The sequence below is a fragment of the Anastrepha ludens genome, chromosome 6 (genome assembly GCF_028408465.1).
Source record: "Anastrepha ludens isolate Willacy chromosome 6, idAnaLude1.1, whole genome shotgun sequence".
Classification (NCBI taxonomy): Eukaryota; Metazoa; Arthropoda; class Insecta; order Diptera; family Tephritidae; genus Anastrepha; species Anastrepha ludens.
In genome coordinates this window covers 23,541,070-23,559,966 of record NC_071502.1, presented here as the reverse complement: position 1 = coordinate 23,559,966, position 18,897 = coordinate 23,541,070, and the positions used below count along the sequence as shown (strand labels likewise).

The 18,897-nt window shown below is 40.3% G+C and overlaps 1 protein-coding gene across 3 annotated transcripts in view; it reads left to right on the top strand.

The window, feature by feature from the left end:
• Window positions 1-18,897, top strand: part of LOC128865934 (cAMP-dependent protein kinase type II regulatory subunit) — a 153,737-nt gene that overhangs the window by 64,526 nt on the left and 70,314 nt on the right. For all 3 annotated transcript variants that reach the window (XM_054106361.1, XM_054106359.1, XM_054106360.1), the window contains exon 2: window positions 10,036-10,262. In XM_054106361.1, the coding sequence (XP_053962336.1) occupies window positions 10,036-10,262 (227 nt within the window). The remainder of the gene's footprint in view (window positions 1-10,035; window positions 10,263-18,897) is intronic.

Sequence of the window (18,897 nt, the reverse complement as noted above, 5' to 3'; positions counted from 1 at the left end):
TTTGGGAGTTTCCAACGCCAGGAACTGCAATGTGAATATATCATTTGTCAATAGATATGTATGTGTGCATGTGGAACACATGTCTGTCGCTCACTCCCTCTACAGCCAACTGGGTGGGAGGGAGGATAGGTATCGTTCTTAAGTGCATAAGCATTCCTCTCTACTATTGTGATCGCATTAATTTACTTGTTGACTTTTTGAAATTTTTTGTTGTTGTTTCCGACTGAAGTTTATTTAGGTCTCCATTTGACTTAGTCGGTTTTGTGTTACTTTTCTATTCAAGTTGATATCTGCTCAAATACGAGTAAGAGGTTTGATTAAGAATTCTCTCCGCTATGCCTCTTATCTGTCCCTCCTTAAGTTTCGCGCCGAACTTATCACAAATTAGTTGGAAATATTTGAGGATGCAAACTGTTTAATTGTGGTTTGACTATATGTGTTACCATACATTCTAGTTCTATTAGGTTAGGTTAGGTTGAAATGACTAGAAGTGATGCCGAGTCTCACAGCACGTATACCTTGCGGCCAATGTCCTGTAAGGCCACCAATGAATTTCGTGAGCTGAGATTTTGTTAAGCTTAGGAGATTCCTCGATCGCCTCCGATCCACTCGTGGCCAGAGAGATTTCGCGGCCTTACAAGTTTGTGTACCTACCCAGCGCTCACTGAGTTGGCGCGAAGTCCACGTCTCCAGGTGCAGACTCCAGGTAGTCAACGAGATCCCAACCCTCTCATTTCGCTTGGTAACTACCTCCCAGATCCCCTGTCTAGCCACCACATCTGTCTCGCAGCTTTCTGCAATTTCGCTATGACCAGGTAGTCAGATGAGTTTTATATTGAAGAATTCGGATGCAATCGAAAGCCAAGCATTTCCTAACCACTTTAGAGTACACCATCATCGAATGCAGAGCTCTAATTGCCGCTTGGTTGCCGGAGTAGATATTAACCTCACTGATTCCAATGAGGACAAACCTTTGCGTTATCTCCAGCTTCTTCACCAATGCCATCTTTTACAGTGAGTTCCACCACACCCTTGACTACATAAAACAGAATTTGCTTGAAGTGGAAATGTCTCCTTAAACTCAAAACGTACAACTAAGGAACTGCATCTTGTACCGGTATGGACCGAACCGGTCTTTGTGTGACTGCAAGTCAACCAGTTCAACCTAACCTAACCTATGCCCGGTTTCACCAATTAATTTTAAAAAATATCCCACTCTTCAAAATTTAAAGTTTTACATTTTACACAAACAGATACAACAACAACAGAGCGAATAATAGCCACCGTCGAAATGCAATCGCAGCGAGTAATAGCACGCAAGGCGCAATCTTAAACGAAACGGGAAGATGCGATGTGCGAAATTACTGTTGTAGTAAAATAGAGCCGCAAGAGAAGAAAAAACTGGAACCAGCATGTTAAGTGAGTGGGAGGCGATAGGTTGGCTAAAAGTGTCAACTTAAAATACCACAACCTCCACGAAGACCACCAAAGCGTTGGCATGAGTGTTGAACGTCTGGATGCTGATCAGAATGATGCAATAAAATACAATATTTTTTTATGAAAAAACAAAAACATACCGTAATTCTTCTTTGGAAAAACACGAGGTAGTCCGACAATAAAAAAAAAATATTTAAAAAAAATTTTCGTTGAAGAAAAAGGACCTTGTCTTACAATAAAAAATATAATAAAAAAAATTTTTTTGTAAAAAAAATTCAATATGAAAACTTGCCGTTTTAAATTTTAACTACTCATTGGTTTTCTTTAACTTTTTTTTTTACAAATGGCTATCTTGTCATTAATGACCTCAATAATAATAATCTTAATAATATTGTAAAGCTTTTTCATTTGAATTTTCTGTATTTGAACTCCTAGATTCTTTTACTAATTTTGTACAAAGTTGGAAACTTGGAATTATATGATTTTGTTTGTAGTATTAACTATATTTTTATGAAAAAATAAGAAAAATTAAATAAAATGTAAGTTAATAGTCAAAACTTTGCTATATGCTGTTTTTTATATATAAATTTAGAATTTTTTTTATATAATGAAAAAAATAAAAGAAAATCACGAATCAAGGCGATTTTGGCTTTAAATTGCATTTTTTTTTAAGATTCTAATTAAACATTTTTATGTAAATATTTCTATTTTTTATGTAAATATTTTGAAAATGCGGTGTTCCCGAGCGGTCCCCCATCTAAGTACTAACCGCGCCCGACGCTGCTTAATGTCACGAATCAACGCGATTTTTGAACGACTTCAAACTGCCACTTTATTAAATAAAATTAAATTAAATGGTCTTTAAAATTGCATACTAAAAATATTTTTAAAGATTCTAATTAAACATTTTTGTGTAAATATTTTGAAATTTGTTAATTTTTTTTGTACACCAAACACATGTGGTGTTCCCAAGCGGTCCCCCATCCAAGTACTAACCGCGCCCGACGCTGCTTAATTTTAACGCGAGAATGAATGAAAAAAAATGTCACGAATCAATGCGATTTTTGAAGGACTTTAAACCACCACTTTACTAAAGTTAAATTGAATGGTCTTTAAAACTGCATACTCAACAATTTTCTAAAGATTCTAATTAAACATTTTTATGTAATTTTTTTTAAATTTGTCAATTGTTGTTGCAGACCAACAACTCGCGGAGTTCCAAAGCGGTCCCCTATCTTGTCATAAATCTTGTCATTAATGACCTAAATAATAATAATCTCAATAATATTGTAAAGCTCATTCATTTGAATTTCATTTATTTGAACTCCAAAATTCTCTTATGTAATTTTCAAAAAATGTACCGTTCTTTGGCTATTTTCTGCTTCACCCACTCCTCATTCAGTCATGCATCATAGGTGCCAAAATAGTTATTTTAAATTTGTTTATAAGTGTGTGTGCTTTTTTTATTTTTTTTATTTTTTTATTTTTTATTCTCCAGCGTAAGTCGACGAAATTGTAAACACTTAAATCAACTAAATGGTTCTTAAGCACGTTCCGGCGCATTAGTGCTTCACCACTTGTCTGGCTGTGCTTGTAGGTCTGCCCGTCAGCGTCGCCGTGCGTTTGTGAGTTTGTAAATTCAATTTGTACGCGCTGTTCTCGAGGCGTTTCCGCTGCTTGACGCATAAAAAATTTGATTGAGGAACAAGCAATCGTGTTTTTTGGTCAATGGCTGAGGATGGCAGCTGGCACTTATCGAAATACAGATAATCGTTGGACAAACATACACGCACGCACATACGTGAATCTGTGCAATTACCGAACTGAGAAGAGCGGATCTAATGAAATGAAGTTCTCACTTGGAATTGAAGCGACAACTGGCTTCAAGGTATAGTACAGGGTCTGGCAAGTTGAAGCTTATTTTTTGACAGCATTGTTTTAGCAGCTGTCATAGTACGACAGTGTGTCTTCTGACTGATTTCAAGCCAAAATCTGCAATTTATTAAAATTGGTTCAATTTCGCTCGGGAACTGTATGAAAATAATTAAAGGTAGATAGGGGTGAAATGGTTGAAGTGCCAGTCTGACACTCCTGAAGTAGCACTGAAGCGTAGTTTTGATACCATTATGAGACCTCTAACAGACAAAATGTTTATTGGTGTTGACCTGATATTAGCTTTTATGAAAGTAGAGCTTATTCTACACCAATAATCATATAAATCTTAGTTCAAAACTTTGCGCAAGTTAACAAAACGTCCCAAATTTTCATCAAATTTTTGAATTTTTTAAACAAAATTTGTAGAAACTTTTCGGTTACATAGAGTTTTGTTGTCACTTGCGCACGTACCCCGGACCTCTTGCGTTTTTTCACACACAAATTTTCAGGGAAAGAAAATTTTCATATGAAAATGTTTTGACGTTACTTTCCATTTTTTTACGGAACGAATGGAAAGTGCAATGAAAATGGGAAAATACATAGCATTTCACGTTTACACAGGCAGAGAATTGACTCCCCAGGTAGTGTTATTTTTTTGTTTCTGTTAAAAATTCAACTGAAAGTTCGCCAACACCATCAATAGTCTCTTAATCGAGATATGCGACCATGTTTTTTTTTTTTTATTATTGCTGATAGTTTGCATGTTGATGATTCGTTTGTGGTTTTAAGAAGTCGGCGCGACATGCCATGCAGCCAATTTGTTGAAAATGAAATTCTCAAGAAGAATAATTTTACGATACTTCGCAGCAATTTGAATGTCAGCATTGTCCAATTTCCCGCCTATGGGCTAAATTCCGTGAGACAATTTTAAAAATAGGTAGGCTTTATGTGAACAAATCAGCAACAATTAAAGTTATCAATGAAATCATTCGGTGAGAAATGGCCAAAATAGAGACCCGATTCTGATGATATGATAAAACAGACGTCCCCTCTTCGGCTGACTTCCACCCCGGGACCGCATTTGCACTACATCGAGGGTGGAGCCGTGATTGTGGATACCAACCATAAAAGAAACCTGCGTCAAGGCTCTCTACCTATGACGTATGGAGGTTATACGTCGCTGATAGTCTCCATTACTCCATTAAGAAATAAATGGAACTTCGAAAGTGTGCGGTATTGTCTTGTCTGCGTATGATATGGTCGTGAGTCGTTAACTCAAGCGTCTGTAACTGTTGTCGGTATGTCTGAGTCGACCTCCTCTGGTACCCTGTCCATGTTAATTTTAGCACTTGTCGGGAACTTCGGTGTGATCAGACGTGGCGCAGGGTGTTAATATTATATTATGTTGCTCTAGCTGCCGGTACTGAAACAGCTCTACAAGGTTGCCCATATTCGACTGACCCGACGGATTTCGATGACTTTTTGGGCCCATTCCAATCGGCGAGGCTTGTCCGAAGGTAACAATCTTTGCGTCAATTGAATCTTATACGGAAATAAATGCAAATCAATGCGGATAATTCGTTGTAAAGTGGTCCAAGCAATGCCCAACTGCTGAGAACGGCGATTTTGGGATGTTCTTGGCGAAGTCTCATTACTGGCCCGTACAAGAGCAATATTCTCATCCGATTTGGCCTCTTTGGATTAGAAAGAGCATCACCAGTCGAAAACCTTTCGTACAAACGTTTAATGGTGTTCTTAGAAGGCGCGTATTTCACATTATTTAATTTTTTATACGCACGTTGAGTTTTCACAACTGACTTCTTTTGTTGAATGTAAATTTCAACAATTTGACAGCGCTGGGGTGGCGTGTACTGTTCCATGGTAGAAATCTGCTTGAACTGACGCTTCCAACACGGTATGTCATTAAGCGATCTGACGTCCCTGTCAAAAAATACAGGGTTGCCAGATGGGTCCGTCGAATATTGACAACCCTGTATTCTTCGCCTTTCTTCGTCTTGCTTGTGTAGTGTACGCAATACTTGCTTGGAAAACTTGCATGCAGCATCCCAGTAATGTTTTGAAATGCACCTACTGCCAGTTAAATTAGTCTCTCTTGGCTGTCTTCCAAGGATAGTGGCTAACTCCTCACGTTCTCTTGCGAATACTGGACAGTAGGAGAGTACGTGTTGCGCGTCTGCAACCCTCTCTGGGCAGGTAGGGCAGAGTGGTGAAGCGGAGAGACCAAACCAATGCAGATACTACTGAAAGCAACTGTGCCCGCTCAGCATCTGGGGACGAAGTAATCCAATTATCCGCGTCTTCGCCGTGTCAAGGTTAAGGATAAGTTCGTGCGTCCTGCGGCCTTTAGAATAATGATCCCATATTCGCTGTCATTCGTCAAGTGACGTCATTCGCTGTGCCAACTTTTGGTCCCTTGACGGCACCTTACCCTAGATAGAGACGGTTTAGTTCACGTGCTCGGATATCCAGTGGAGTTTTTCCCGCAATTTACATCATCCGATACTGTCCGGTATGCACAGGCTACTCGCAAAGCACTCAATCTATAAACCTGCCTAGATCCTCGTAGATGTATTTCTTGGGCTTGGGATCAAATGGGAGCGGCATATAATAGGATAGAGTCTGTCACAGTAGATAGAAGTCTCCTTCTGGCACCTTGGGCTCCCCCAGTGTTCGTGTTAGAGCATTTGTAACTCTCTGAAGGTCATGCGCGAGTCAATCCTAACCCCTAAGTACTGTATAGCCGGCTTGGACTGGATGTTGAGATCTCCGAAGCTGAAGTTTGGCGTTGTATAACCAGCACTCAATCCTCGCTATCGCATCGTTGCAGGTGATTTCCACATCAATGACCTGTTTCCCCGTAACAACCAGCGCAATATCGTCTGCGTATCCCACCAGTGTCGCATTCATGGGTAGCTCCATTTTGAGGATGTCCATCAATCTTTTTGAGTTTATTGATAATAGAACTGCGACTTTAGAGAGCCACACTGGCCACACTTCACGCCAACTCCACTAGAGGTAAAGAGTGCCATGAAAAAGCTCCTCATAAAAAATATCTACCGTTCGGAGTCGGCTAAAAACTGTAGAACCTTCCTTTTGTGGAAAATCATCAAGAGAGCTCTCGTGGGGTGCATTCTCATGGGTTCCATTCTCATGGTATGGCCTTGCCATCACATACCACTCTCAAATTTCTGTCAGTTCACTAAAAGCTTACCAGTTCTGTGCTAATGAATTTCTCTGCACACTAAAATTATATAGTAAAATATGCATGTATAGGTGTAGAAATGTGTGTGTGTATAAGTAGGTATATATGTATGTACTTATGTCTGCACAATAGGGTGCCACAAGTGGAAGTCGCACTGTTCATGTAGATATGAAGTAATGATCGGCGTTGTCGCCGCCGCTACAATTGAAGTCCAGATATGCTTAAGTAGCCGACGAATGCTCTCTACTTAAGCAACGTACTTAACATAAATGACTGTGAGTGGTGCGTAAGTTCTGGCTTGCATACATAAAATATCAATTTACCTAAAGTGATGCAGAATAAACAAATTGAGAATGACAACAACACAGCGACACGGCATTAATGCCTTATCTACTTCATCTACTATTCTGGCGACGGCGATTTGATTTTTTTTTTTTTTTTTTGTTTTGGATCTTTCGAACACATCAGCAAAATCAGTAGTTATTTTTATCATTTGGGGGGACTTAATGACAAGTTTTGAAAGTTTTTTTTGTTACTCACACAATTTTAGTATATTAATTTTTTTATGGAAATTTAGTTCGTTCTCCTACAAAAACCATATGCATAAATCTAAGTTTCAGACTTAAATTAAAATTAATATGAAAAAAATTAAATTAAAAAAAAATTATAAAAAAAAAATTCAAAAAATTTTCATACGAATTTAAAATTTCTTAAATTTAAATATTGTATTTAAACATGAACCAATTATTCATATTTGATTTATCATATAAGTCAACCGGAATAATGCCATCGGGACCAATAGACTCAGAAGAAGTTAAGCTTCGAATGCCCCCGTGAAGAGTTGCCTGATCTCCCATCGGGAGCGTCCCAGGTGGTGAATAGGTAAGCCCTAGCATCATAATCGTGGTCTTCCCAGCCGGGTTAGGTTCCAACACTCGTGTGATGACTCAAAGTTGGCATAGAATCAGGGTGCCATCCGCGAACCAAACTGGCTAGACAGGAGTCCCGAACAAAGACCGAAAAGATGATGGACAACAGTGGATCAATTACTCCAGGTGGAACCCACACAAGTGGCAATCCACCCACTTCGGCGGCCGAGGCATGGATTCAGGAAGCCCCAACCATTACCCAAGGCTCTCAGCTCTATGAGCGAGAGCGCATCTAGGAGGAGACGGGGGTTGCTATCGCAATGTACTCTTCTTCAGAGACGGAAAAACGTTTCCCAGTTTCGGAGGGCCTGAGTTTTGAGGCTGCTTCGGTGGCGGCACGACCTCCCAAAGAAGCCGGAAAATAGAAGAGCGTGGAAAGAAGGGAAAGAAGAAAGCGGCAGGCAAGGCTCATGCGGGACAAATCCTCATACGGCTCTGTGGGCCCTTCTGCGTCTGTGTCCTCCAAAAGGCCTCGATCGGCGGAAGTGACACCAACAAGCAAGTACAGCACTCAGACACAATTAAGTCCATTGCACTGCACTTGAATCCCCTTTTAACTTTCTTTAAATCTACCCAACCACCGTAGAAACCTGAGCAGATCTTGTGGTGCCAAGGAGCCAAGGTGGTCGTTTCTTAACACATCAGTGCCAAAGACCTCAAGCCTGATTCGAGCGAAGGCGGGGCAGACGCACACGAAGTGGTCCGCCGTCTCATCCTCCTCTCCACAAGCTGGGCTGAGTGCACTGTTTGAAAAGCCCACCTTTTCCATGTGCTTTGCCCATAGAAAGTGGCCCGTCATCAGTCCCACCAGATGTCTGCAGTCCCTTCTGCTTAATGACAGTAGGATCTACGACAGCCGGTCGGACATGAAAGGTAACCTCATGGATCAGCTGGATCATGTCGTGCCAATGGATATGAACGCTCTGGATCTGAAAATATTCGATGCGGTATCAGCTGGTGGTAGCAGAGGAAGAGGAATGCCTCCTCCGCTTTGAAAAGATCAGGTGGAAAAGGACTTGGCTTCCCTTGGTGTGTCTAACTGGCGCCGGTTAGTCGAGAAATAATCAACTGGCGCACTTTGTTAAACTCAGTTCAAATTGTGTAAGCGGTTATCGCGCCAATCAAGAAGAAGAAGAAAACGATTCATTCGCACTAGCGATGCTAGTATGCCTTCCTTCGAACTGAGGTTACGAGAGTAGTAGTGCCACCTAAATTACTTGGTAATTTAATAAAAAAATATGTAAGAAGTAACTCACTGCTATGGGTAACGCGACCTCTGACTCCTTAGCTAAGGTGGGCTCTGCGGCCATCTTCTTTGGTTCGGAGCCCGTCCTGCCCAGCCTCCCTTCTGCAGCCATTAAAGCCTAGGTTAGCAAATGGACTACTACAACCCACAAGCGAGCTTGGCAGGCTGAGAGAGGCTGCAGATGGACTAAACTGATGTTACCAGTCATGTCCGATTGACTGTCGTAAATCCTCCTATCATTAAGCAGAATGGACGGTAGGCAGTTGGTTGGACTGATGACGGTCCACATTCTGTGGGCAAAGTACTCTGGCCAGCATGTGGAGAGGAGGATGAGACGGCGGACCACTTTCTGTGCGTCTGCTCGGGCTTCGCTCGAATCTGGCATGCGATCTTTGGCACTGATGTGTTAAGAAGCGACCACCTGGACTCCTTGGCACCACAAGATCTACTCAGATTTCTTTAGAGATCGGGTAGATTTAAAGAAAATTAAAAGGGAATCCGAGTGTAGTACGATGGGCCGGGTCATGTACCCAAAACCAACCACAAATTCTTCCCCTGGTGCTTGAATGCGACTACCACCGCGCCAACATCGCTAAGGGTATCAAAAAGTAAGATCTTGATTTTCATGAATTTATAAAGTAAATTAGCTGGAAATGTTTACAAGACATGGCCTAAGTTGACCTAAGTTTCCTGAAAGCGTGCAATATTCTCTTCTCTTTAAGCGAGACAGAGGAGGATAACTTTCAGTATTCTCATTATATTTCTGTTAGAAGTCTATTGACTTTGCAGTTGACATCTTCTTCATTCGACAAAAGTATAACGTCCTTCACGTCATTTGCAGTTGCCGTCTCGACATGTGCCGTCATCTTTCGCCTCTCCAACGGCGATACACTTAATGTGCTACCTAACCTTGTCAGAGTTGAAAGCCACCTCACCATCTATTGGATATTTAATCGTCTCGATAGTAGCTCCGGCTGAGTTTATCGAGGAAGAAGTTTTGGACTTAGCTTCTCCATAAAACTGTATGACGCTTACGCTTACGAGGGCGGCAATTGTTTCTTCGTTTAGCAATATCGCTGTAACCTTACGCTTTCCTATTGGCTGCTCCTGTGTGACCTCTTTCCGATCGTTAGTGGGCAGTTCAGTTTTACTCATCTCAGTCAAGTCTAGAACTTCCGCAGGGTGGGCGTGAAATTCTGTAATCCTGTGTCGATCTGGGTTGATCAGGAATCTTTACTCATCTGTTTATTTCATCCAATCTATCCGTTCCTTATATACGTTTTATATGCACATTAACGCTCATTTAAATTCCTTCTATTTTTCAGTTACAAATCGGAAAATATGTCGACCGACACCAAACAGCGAATCCAGGTTCCCGAGGCGTTGAGGGAAGTACTCTTGGAGTTCTCCATAGCATATCTGCTGGAACAGCCCGGCGACGTAGTGGATTATGCAGTACAGTACTTCAATAAATTGCAATCAAATCGCCAGGCAGCAGCAAATTTCTATCGCGCGGAATCGCCAGAGAGCAGTATCATATCACAAGAAGAAGGTAAGTGGAGATCATACGGACCACATTTTGATATTCGGTATACTGTGAGCCTTAACATTCAGTTTTATCTAACATAATAATTTCTCTTCAAACACATTTTCCTTACCCCTTTAACGGCAACACAAACTATAAAATAGAGTAGACGAAATAGAAAATATTTAGTAAGGTAACGTCAAGTAAGGTACGTCAAGTATGGTTTGACGGAAGATATGTATGGCGAAATTTTTCATATCGACGTATCGGGGTATCGACGTACACCTTTTCTTTCAAATAACCCCAAAGAAAGAAGTCCAACGGTGTCAAATCACATGATATTCTCGACCAATTCACATCGCCTCGACGTGAGATTATTCGGTCATCAAATTTTTCGCGCAAAAGAGCCATTGTTTCGTTAGCTGTGTCACAAGTGGCACCGTCCTGTTGAAACCACATATCGTCCACATCCATATCTTCTAATTCGGGCCATAGAAAGTTCGTTATCATCTCACGATACCGAACACTATTCACAGTAACAGCCTGACCGGCCTCATTTTGGAAAAAATACGGCCCAATGATGCCGCCGGCCTATAAACCGCACCAAACAGTCACTCTTTGTGGGTGCATTGGTGTTTTGGCAATCACTCTTGGATTATCATTCGCCCAAATGCGGCAATTCTGCTTACTGACGAATCCACTGAGGTGAAAATGTGCCTCATCACTGAAGATGATTTTCTTCGAAAATTGGTCATTCACTGTTGCCATTTCCTGCCACCATTCTGACCATTGGCGACGCTTGAAATGGTCAAGAGGCTATAGTTCTTGAGTCAATTGCACCTTGTAAGCGTGTAAATGCAAGTCTTTTTATGCATAACGTTCATCAGCGACGAGCGCGAGAGGTGCAATTGTTGGGCACGACGACGAGTTGAGGTGGACGGTTCTTCAACCACCCCATCGCGAATAGCAGCAATATTTGCTGCAGTACGAGCTGTACGAGCATGCACTGGTGTTCTCACATCTCCTACATACCCGGTTTGCTCAAACTTTTACACTATTTTTCCGATTGTACGCACATTTGGACGATTAAATTCACCGAAAAAATCACGAAGTGCGCGATATGCATTTTGATTTGAACGCCCGTTTTCATAATAAGCCTGAATAACTCGATTGTGTGTCTTTCCATGGTTCAAATTGAGTTAGTCTGCAATTGAAAAATTTTAAATGAAATGCAGAAAAAACTTGACGTTTAGGTGTGGTTCACATTCAACATCGGCCCTTGAAATTTAACCACGGTTTATAATGAAATTTTGAAAGATTTTGTAAAAAGTTTTAAACTTATTAAATTACTAACTATATTATATATGTATATATATATATATATACAAGGTGTATGTGAGACGAAATCGTACGAGTACGAATTATTAGTGGTTAGGGCGAGTATAAGCCACTAGTGAATCTTATACAAAAAAAGGTACCAAATGACCCCCGCCTTCATCCCTTTTACGTTAGTGCTAAACTATGATATTTAGGACTAAATTCAACAAATAATATTTCACTTGTACACTCTGCATTCCTTTTGTCGTGCATAGTTTCGAACCGGTGCTCGGGGCACTGTCACATTCTGAAGACAGATGCTCGAGTTGACTGCCATTCAGCTCACTTGTGCAGGTTTTTCTCCAGTCGGTTTTTGCTATTTAATATAATATTTAAGTTTCACACTTAATCCTAGCTTACATTTCAGGGATGAAACACAATGTATGCGCACTGTCATACACACACACAGAAACATATGCACCCTCACATATCTACTCCTGTTATTACTTGCATGGCCGGTGTACGTGTCAATTCGCTTGTTGACTTTTGAATATTGCGAATGTCATGGCCTTCGCACGAAAATTTTGGTATTTCCTTTTGTCTCAATTGGGTTGTTGGCCATAGTTTTGTTCTTTTACATGTACGTATGTTTATTAGGGTGTATAAAAATATTTGGAAATGTCACCGAAGGAATCAATATGAGATGAGATTTTTGTTGCTACTTTTGACTACTGTGCGAAAACTTTTTAGGGGAAATTTGAATAACTATGCCAAAACTTCAAAGTTTTAGACTTCTGAGATATCTTTGGTAAGAAATTTTCTTACCCATTCACGTATCACACCTCGGCTCCATTGATTCCGTTGACAAAACTTTTGCGCATTTTCATGCGCGCCTTTTAAGTTTAAGCTCTTCTTTCACCTGAGGTGGTTTTTTGAAAAAAAAATGTTTAGCTATTATTTTATTTATAAAAACACTCAAGTTATTACCGTGCAAATCGTCAAACTTTTTCTTGATGAGCCACCCTAATGTACATACCTACTACGCAGAGAGGTGTGGTTCACTGCGCGCATATTGACTCTGACAAATGGCAATGGTGATAATGTTTACATGCAAAATATTTCGGCTTTGCTGCTTGTTCGGTTCGGTTAAACTTAATTAAAATGGGTAGCGGGTGTTTTGATGAATACCAAAAGGGCGATGCGTTATAATTTCTTCTGCCCGAAAAGCCAAAGCCTTGTTTTGGGGTTTTAACTATTTTTGATGCAAATTTATAGGCACATACATACATACATACATACATACGTATGTATATGTGATTCAGTAAATGGGTGTGAGTGCATGAAGTTTAACGATTACCCACTCACGCTCAAAATGAGGCGAGCACTTTGCGGGCATAAAATATGAATTCAAGTCAAATTGTTAAATCGATTGTTGATTGTTGACTGTCGTTTCCAAAATTTTCATATTCATTCATAAAACTTTGGGGCTCTTCATTTACTTAAAGCATCAGTAGGAGTCAGGTTTACAGAAATACCCGTTGCAAATTACAGAGCAATCACATATTTACAAATTTTCATTTAGATTTTTGAAGTGAAACTTCTTTCAACTTCGATGGACGAGCGAGAATAGAGAGTAAAATTTCAAGGCCATGCAACGTTTTGGGCATATTCGTTCCGCGAGAGAGAAAAAAGATACTACGTAGAAGAAAAGGAGAGAGAGAGCTATACCTTCTATATGTCTTAGATACACTTTAGGCTATTTTCCTGAGTTTTTCCTTGTGGTTGCTAATTTCTAGTGAGAAATAAAACTGCCTACTTTTTTGGAGCTTGTTTGTTGGTGCAAACTTGTAGGAAATATATTTTTGGTGCCTACTTTTTGACGTTATATTTCCTTGATGCCTACTGTTTGGGGCGTTTTTTGGTCACAATTTTTTAGGTGTTTTTTTGGTACCTACTTTTTGGCGCTTATTTCCGTTTTCTGGCTAATGCTTGTGCGTACTATAAAGTGCTATCCATTCCGGCGTCGGATTTATTGGTATTGCCTTGCTGTAGTTTGGGCTGTTGCTGCGGTCCTGGAATCGCTGCGTTTGTGCGGGTGATAAACGCTCGGAGTAGTGCGCATTGTTGCCACGATTTGTGTCCGGCTACACCGGTCGACGCTTCTCCGTTTTTTGTAAATTTTGTCTATTTGTATTCTCAGCAAATATTGTGAATTTACTTACTCTCTCTCTGTCTCTCTTTCATTCTCTCTCGGGCCCTTCCCTCTTTCTTTGTCTGCCTTGAAAGTTTCACTTCTGTTATGTGTACTACGCCACACGCACTTTTTTGTATAAACATATATTTCATTCTATAACAGAGGCCATAATAATCCCAGTTTCAAGCCTTGGGAAATGCTACTGGCTTGCGGATGCTAGTGGCTTAAAATGCTCCACATAAAATTATTTGTGTAAAATTTTACTGCATAAACACACAGAGTCCGGTTGATTAGATACAATAATTTTTATGAAATAAAATGGTTATTAAAGCAACCCTGCTTGATCTACTAACGCAGGGTTTCTGTATTTCGCAGCAGGCAAAAAAACCTTAGGGCCTTGCGACGTCTACTACAGCTGCCATGTAAAGGAGCGCAAATTCGGTGTCGGATTTGTTGTGGGAGAGAGACTTCGTCGCCAAGTACTGTCGTTCACTCCGGTGGACGAGCTTCTCGGAATAATCCGCATCAAAGCCCGATTTTTTAACATCTCGCTCATTTGTGTCCACGCGCCGATGAAAGAGAAGCACGTTGCGATAAGAAATCCGAACGAAAAATCCCACTTTGATCCATTTAGAGTGCTCCAATCGAGTCTAGATGTATGACCGACCTCCACTAACTTTGGACGGCCGATCCACCCATGCCAGTGGCACACCCCCTGGAACTCCCCTGGGGGCTTCCCCATACAATCATTTGAAAATATCACCATTTTTGGCCTTTACATGAGAAAAGAAACTAAAAAGTTCGACCCAAATTGGGAGACATCAGAATTCGTTTTAGAGGTATGGTTCCCTTGGGAAAGTTTCTTATTTTGATCCCTAGAATATGATTTTCACAGAGCAATGGGCGATTTTTTTGCCTCCCACAAATCGACCCGGCCTAATATATATCCCATTTCATTTCATCTCAATCCTTTTAATTTTCATTTATTTCAATCAGTTTACTTCATACAACCTCACTTCCGTTTAATTTGTTCTCATTTTATTGAATTAAATCTTATTTTATTTAATTCCACCTAATTTTATTTCTTCTTCCCTTATTTCATTTCATAGAATTTCTTTTCATGTTCGTTACTCTCATCCAATTGATTTCATTTCGTTTCATATTACTTAACCTCACTTCATGTTCCATTCCATTACATCTCATTTTAATTTCTATGATCTCATTTCATTTCGTTTCCGGTTGTTGTTTTTTTCTTTTTATTTCATCTTGCCTCATTTAATTTCTCTTCGTTCCATTTAATTCCATTTAGCTCACTTTATCTGATCTGGTCTCTATTTTTAAATTTAATTTAATTTCATTTCCATTCATTTCAAATCATTTTATCCCATTTTATTCAATCCCATTCTACATCACCTCATTTTATTTAATTTATCTCATTTCACTTCAGTTTCATTAATTTGATATCATTTAATTTAAAGTAATTTATTTTCAAATAATTTTCTCTCATTTCATTTCATTTCAACTCATTCGATTTATTAACTTATTTGCGTTCCACTTCATTCAATTTCTTAAATTTCAAATTGCATTTTATATCGAAGCTCTTCAAAACTCAAAAACTTGCGCCGTGTCGTCTTCCTCAAATATTTTCGCAGCCATCATCAATTGATTTTGTTATTTTTCCCCTCTTTGGCAAATTGAAAACACAACAAAAACTTGTGTTTACCGGGTCAAGTGGCATTTATTGCGGTGTGGGTTCGTTCAAAATATAGACATGGCTCATTATGTGTCAAGTTGATTTTGTTTATGTTTTTATTTTTGGTTTTATTGTTATGTATTTTTAGTACCCTTCATAGTGAATTTATTGCTGCCAATCTGCTCGTTGTTGTTGTTGGTGTTGCTGCTGATGGTGCTGGTGCTGCTGCTATTGTTGTCTTTACGCTCCAACGAACTTGGTCAGAAGCGCTTCACACAATCTTTTGACCCGCTTTGGCCCGACTTTGTCCACTTCACTTTGCTTTACCGCAATTTGTGCTAAGATTAATTTGCCTGATGCAGCGACGGTCCTATTGTCCGTATAGCTTTTGTTGTTGTTGTCGTTGTTGTTGTTGAAACCTTTATCATAGCTTATTTACTTTGCGACAGCAGCTGTCAACATTGTGGCCAACAATGTCCCTCTAACGGAGCTGATTGTGCGAACGACTTGACTCATTAAAAAACTATTAATTATTCGCTTCACTCTCTGCCCGTCTGCTCATCTGCTGTTGTGTGTGTGGATGCCCGGTGCCAGGTGGTGTGGCTATTCGATTTCAGCAGCTTTATTTTGTATACTTCTTGCAGTTATTGGTTTCCAACGACTTTGGTTCGCATAGTGGCTTCTAACATTTTTTCTAACCATATATTAGTAGATGCTATTTGACTCTTAAAGCAAAAGATTTTACACAAAATAAAGATACACTTTTGTGCGTTATCGCACAGAAGGACCTTACTAGAATTTCCCTACGTGTACAAACCCTACAAATTTAATATTAAAAAAAATTGTTTAAATAAAAGTCAAAATTTCCTACACGGGTAAAAAATATTAGGCTAAAATGTTTCTCAAAAGTATGGGTCAATAAATTTTATTATAGACTCTTAAGGACATTAAATTCGAGAACAAATTAGGAACACTTCAATACACTGAAAAAAATAAAATAAAATGCGGCGTTTAGGGACAAAACGGCAGGTGATCTCATATCTCACATCTGATACTCAACATACGAAACACGCAAGCACTCAGACACAATTAAGTTCATTGTACTGCACCCGGGTTCCCTTTTAATTTTCTTTCAATCTACTCGACTTCCGAAGAAATCTGAGTAGATCTTGTGCAGCCAAGGTGATCGCTTCTTAACAAAGAAGAGACCGAAGACCTCAATCCTGATTCGAGCGAATGCGGGGCAGACGCACAGAAAATGCTGGGCAAAGTGTCAGAGAGTCTGGGAAGGCCACCTTTTCCATGTGCTTTGCCTACAGAAAGTTGCCCGTCATCAGTCCAACCAGCCTCCTACAGCCCCTTCTGCTTAATGACAGGAGGATATGCGACAGTTGGCCGAACATGACAGGTAACAGCAGTTTAATCCATCTGCAGCCTCTCTCAGTCTGCCAAGCTCGCTTGTGGGTTAGAGTAACCCGTTTGCTAACGGTGGTTTAGATGGCTGTAGAAGGGAGTGCAGAACGGGCTCCGGGCCAAGGAAGTTGGAAGTTATTTAACCCCGTCTTTTTCTCACTATTTGCTGGAGTTAATCTGTCAACTTCTAAAATGAAACTGTACGATATTTTTTGTAAATATGAACCATTTACTAGAAGTAAGAGTTATAAAATTCCTCGTTGTACAATAAAATTTGAAATGCTTAAGAATTTGAGGAACAATTTTTGTTTTAGAAATAATGTCAAGTTTCTTAGGCATAAATATTTGTGCTTTGTTAAAAAAATCAGGTGCTTAAGTAAAATTAGTTCAAAGGCCTTATGGTCACAGCCGAAGATGCAGAGGTTTAAACGCTAACTCGGACTACCTTTTTCCTCAAGCAAATTTCAACAGTGAACCTAAGGTAGTATTAGAACAGGACGGACGGATGGCCAAAGGGGCAACTTTCAACGCGCCACATCTTTAACATATACACAGACGATTCCAAAATGGAAGAGGGTATTGGAGCCGCAGTATTCCGTTCAGAATTAGGCTATGAACATTGATACAAATTCCCGGACTACCGCAGTGTGTTCCAAGCTGAGATGCACGCAGCAACGGAAGCAGCAGACTTAGCCAGAGAGCGGACTTCTCCGAACTCTCAAATAAACTTTTACATTGCAGCCAAGTAGCCAGCAAAGCAATCGCAGCTGTAATGATAAACTCACACTGCATACGAAAATGCCGGAACGGAATTGATGAGCTAGGAACTGATAAACAAGCCACCATCTACTGGGTTCCAGGATACCAGGGAATTGAAGGAAATGAGAAAGTGGATTTGCTAGACAAAACAGACGCTAATCTTCCAGTAGCTGGCACGGCCGGCATAATAAGCGCTCGCTGAGTTGGGACGAGGCCCATCTTGCCAGGAGCAGACCGCGGGGGTTCAAGGGGATCCCAAATGTGTTTCGTTTCGCGGGGAAATCACCTCACATGTCCATTGTTTGGACATCTCATCCGCTATCATCACAGTTTCCCGCACTGTGGTCGCTGTGACCAGGCACCCGAGTGAGCCTTATGTCAAAGAATTTAGATGCAATCGAAAGTAAAGCCAGGCATTCGCTGACCACTTTTGAATGCACCATCATTGAACCAGAGGCCCTAAGTGCGCGAATGCGCTTTGCTGTCGGAGTAAATATTTACATTCTTGAGCTGCTTCTCTGATTGTGACTACCTTTGCTTGAAACACACTGCAGTGGTCTGGTAATCTGAATTTGAGTCTGATAGGGAGCTCTTCGCAAAATACTCCTCCGCCAACCTTTCCTTCCAACTTCGATCCATCCGTGAACACGTTCACCAAGCCCTGTCTCTAAGTGTAGCCTCCCATTCACTCTTCCCTTGATGGAATGTGAGTGTCCGCTTCAACTAAGCGAGATATACATTGATCCGTCGACAGGGGGAGCAACCCAAAGTTTCTTAGGACTCAATATACTTGAACGCATTCAAAAGAAATTTCTTCGTTTTGCATTCAGATCTCTGAACTTCACTGATCCAATGCCTTCATACAATGCAAGATGCGCTTTATTAAATTTAAAATCGTAACAAAGTAGAAGTTACTTTCACTCTAGTTTGTTTCCCATATTATAAATGAAACAGTTGACTCGCCTTCATTATCCCATACTTCGACAAAATCTTCGGAGTAATGATTTATTCTTCGTAGAAATGTTTATACCTCGAAAGCACCTTTGATTAGAACATTGAATGAGTTTAACCAGATTTCAAGTTCTTTGGCTTTTGATTTATCGCTATCAAATATAAGTTCAAATGATCATCTTCTTCTTTGGCGCGATAACCGCTTACGCGATTTTAGCCGAGTTTAACAAAGTGCGCCAGTCGTTTCTTTCTCGTGCCAACCGGCACCAGTTGGGCACATCAAGTGAAGCTAAGTCCTTCTCCACCTGATTTTTCCAACGTAGCGGAGGACTTGC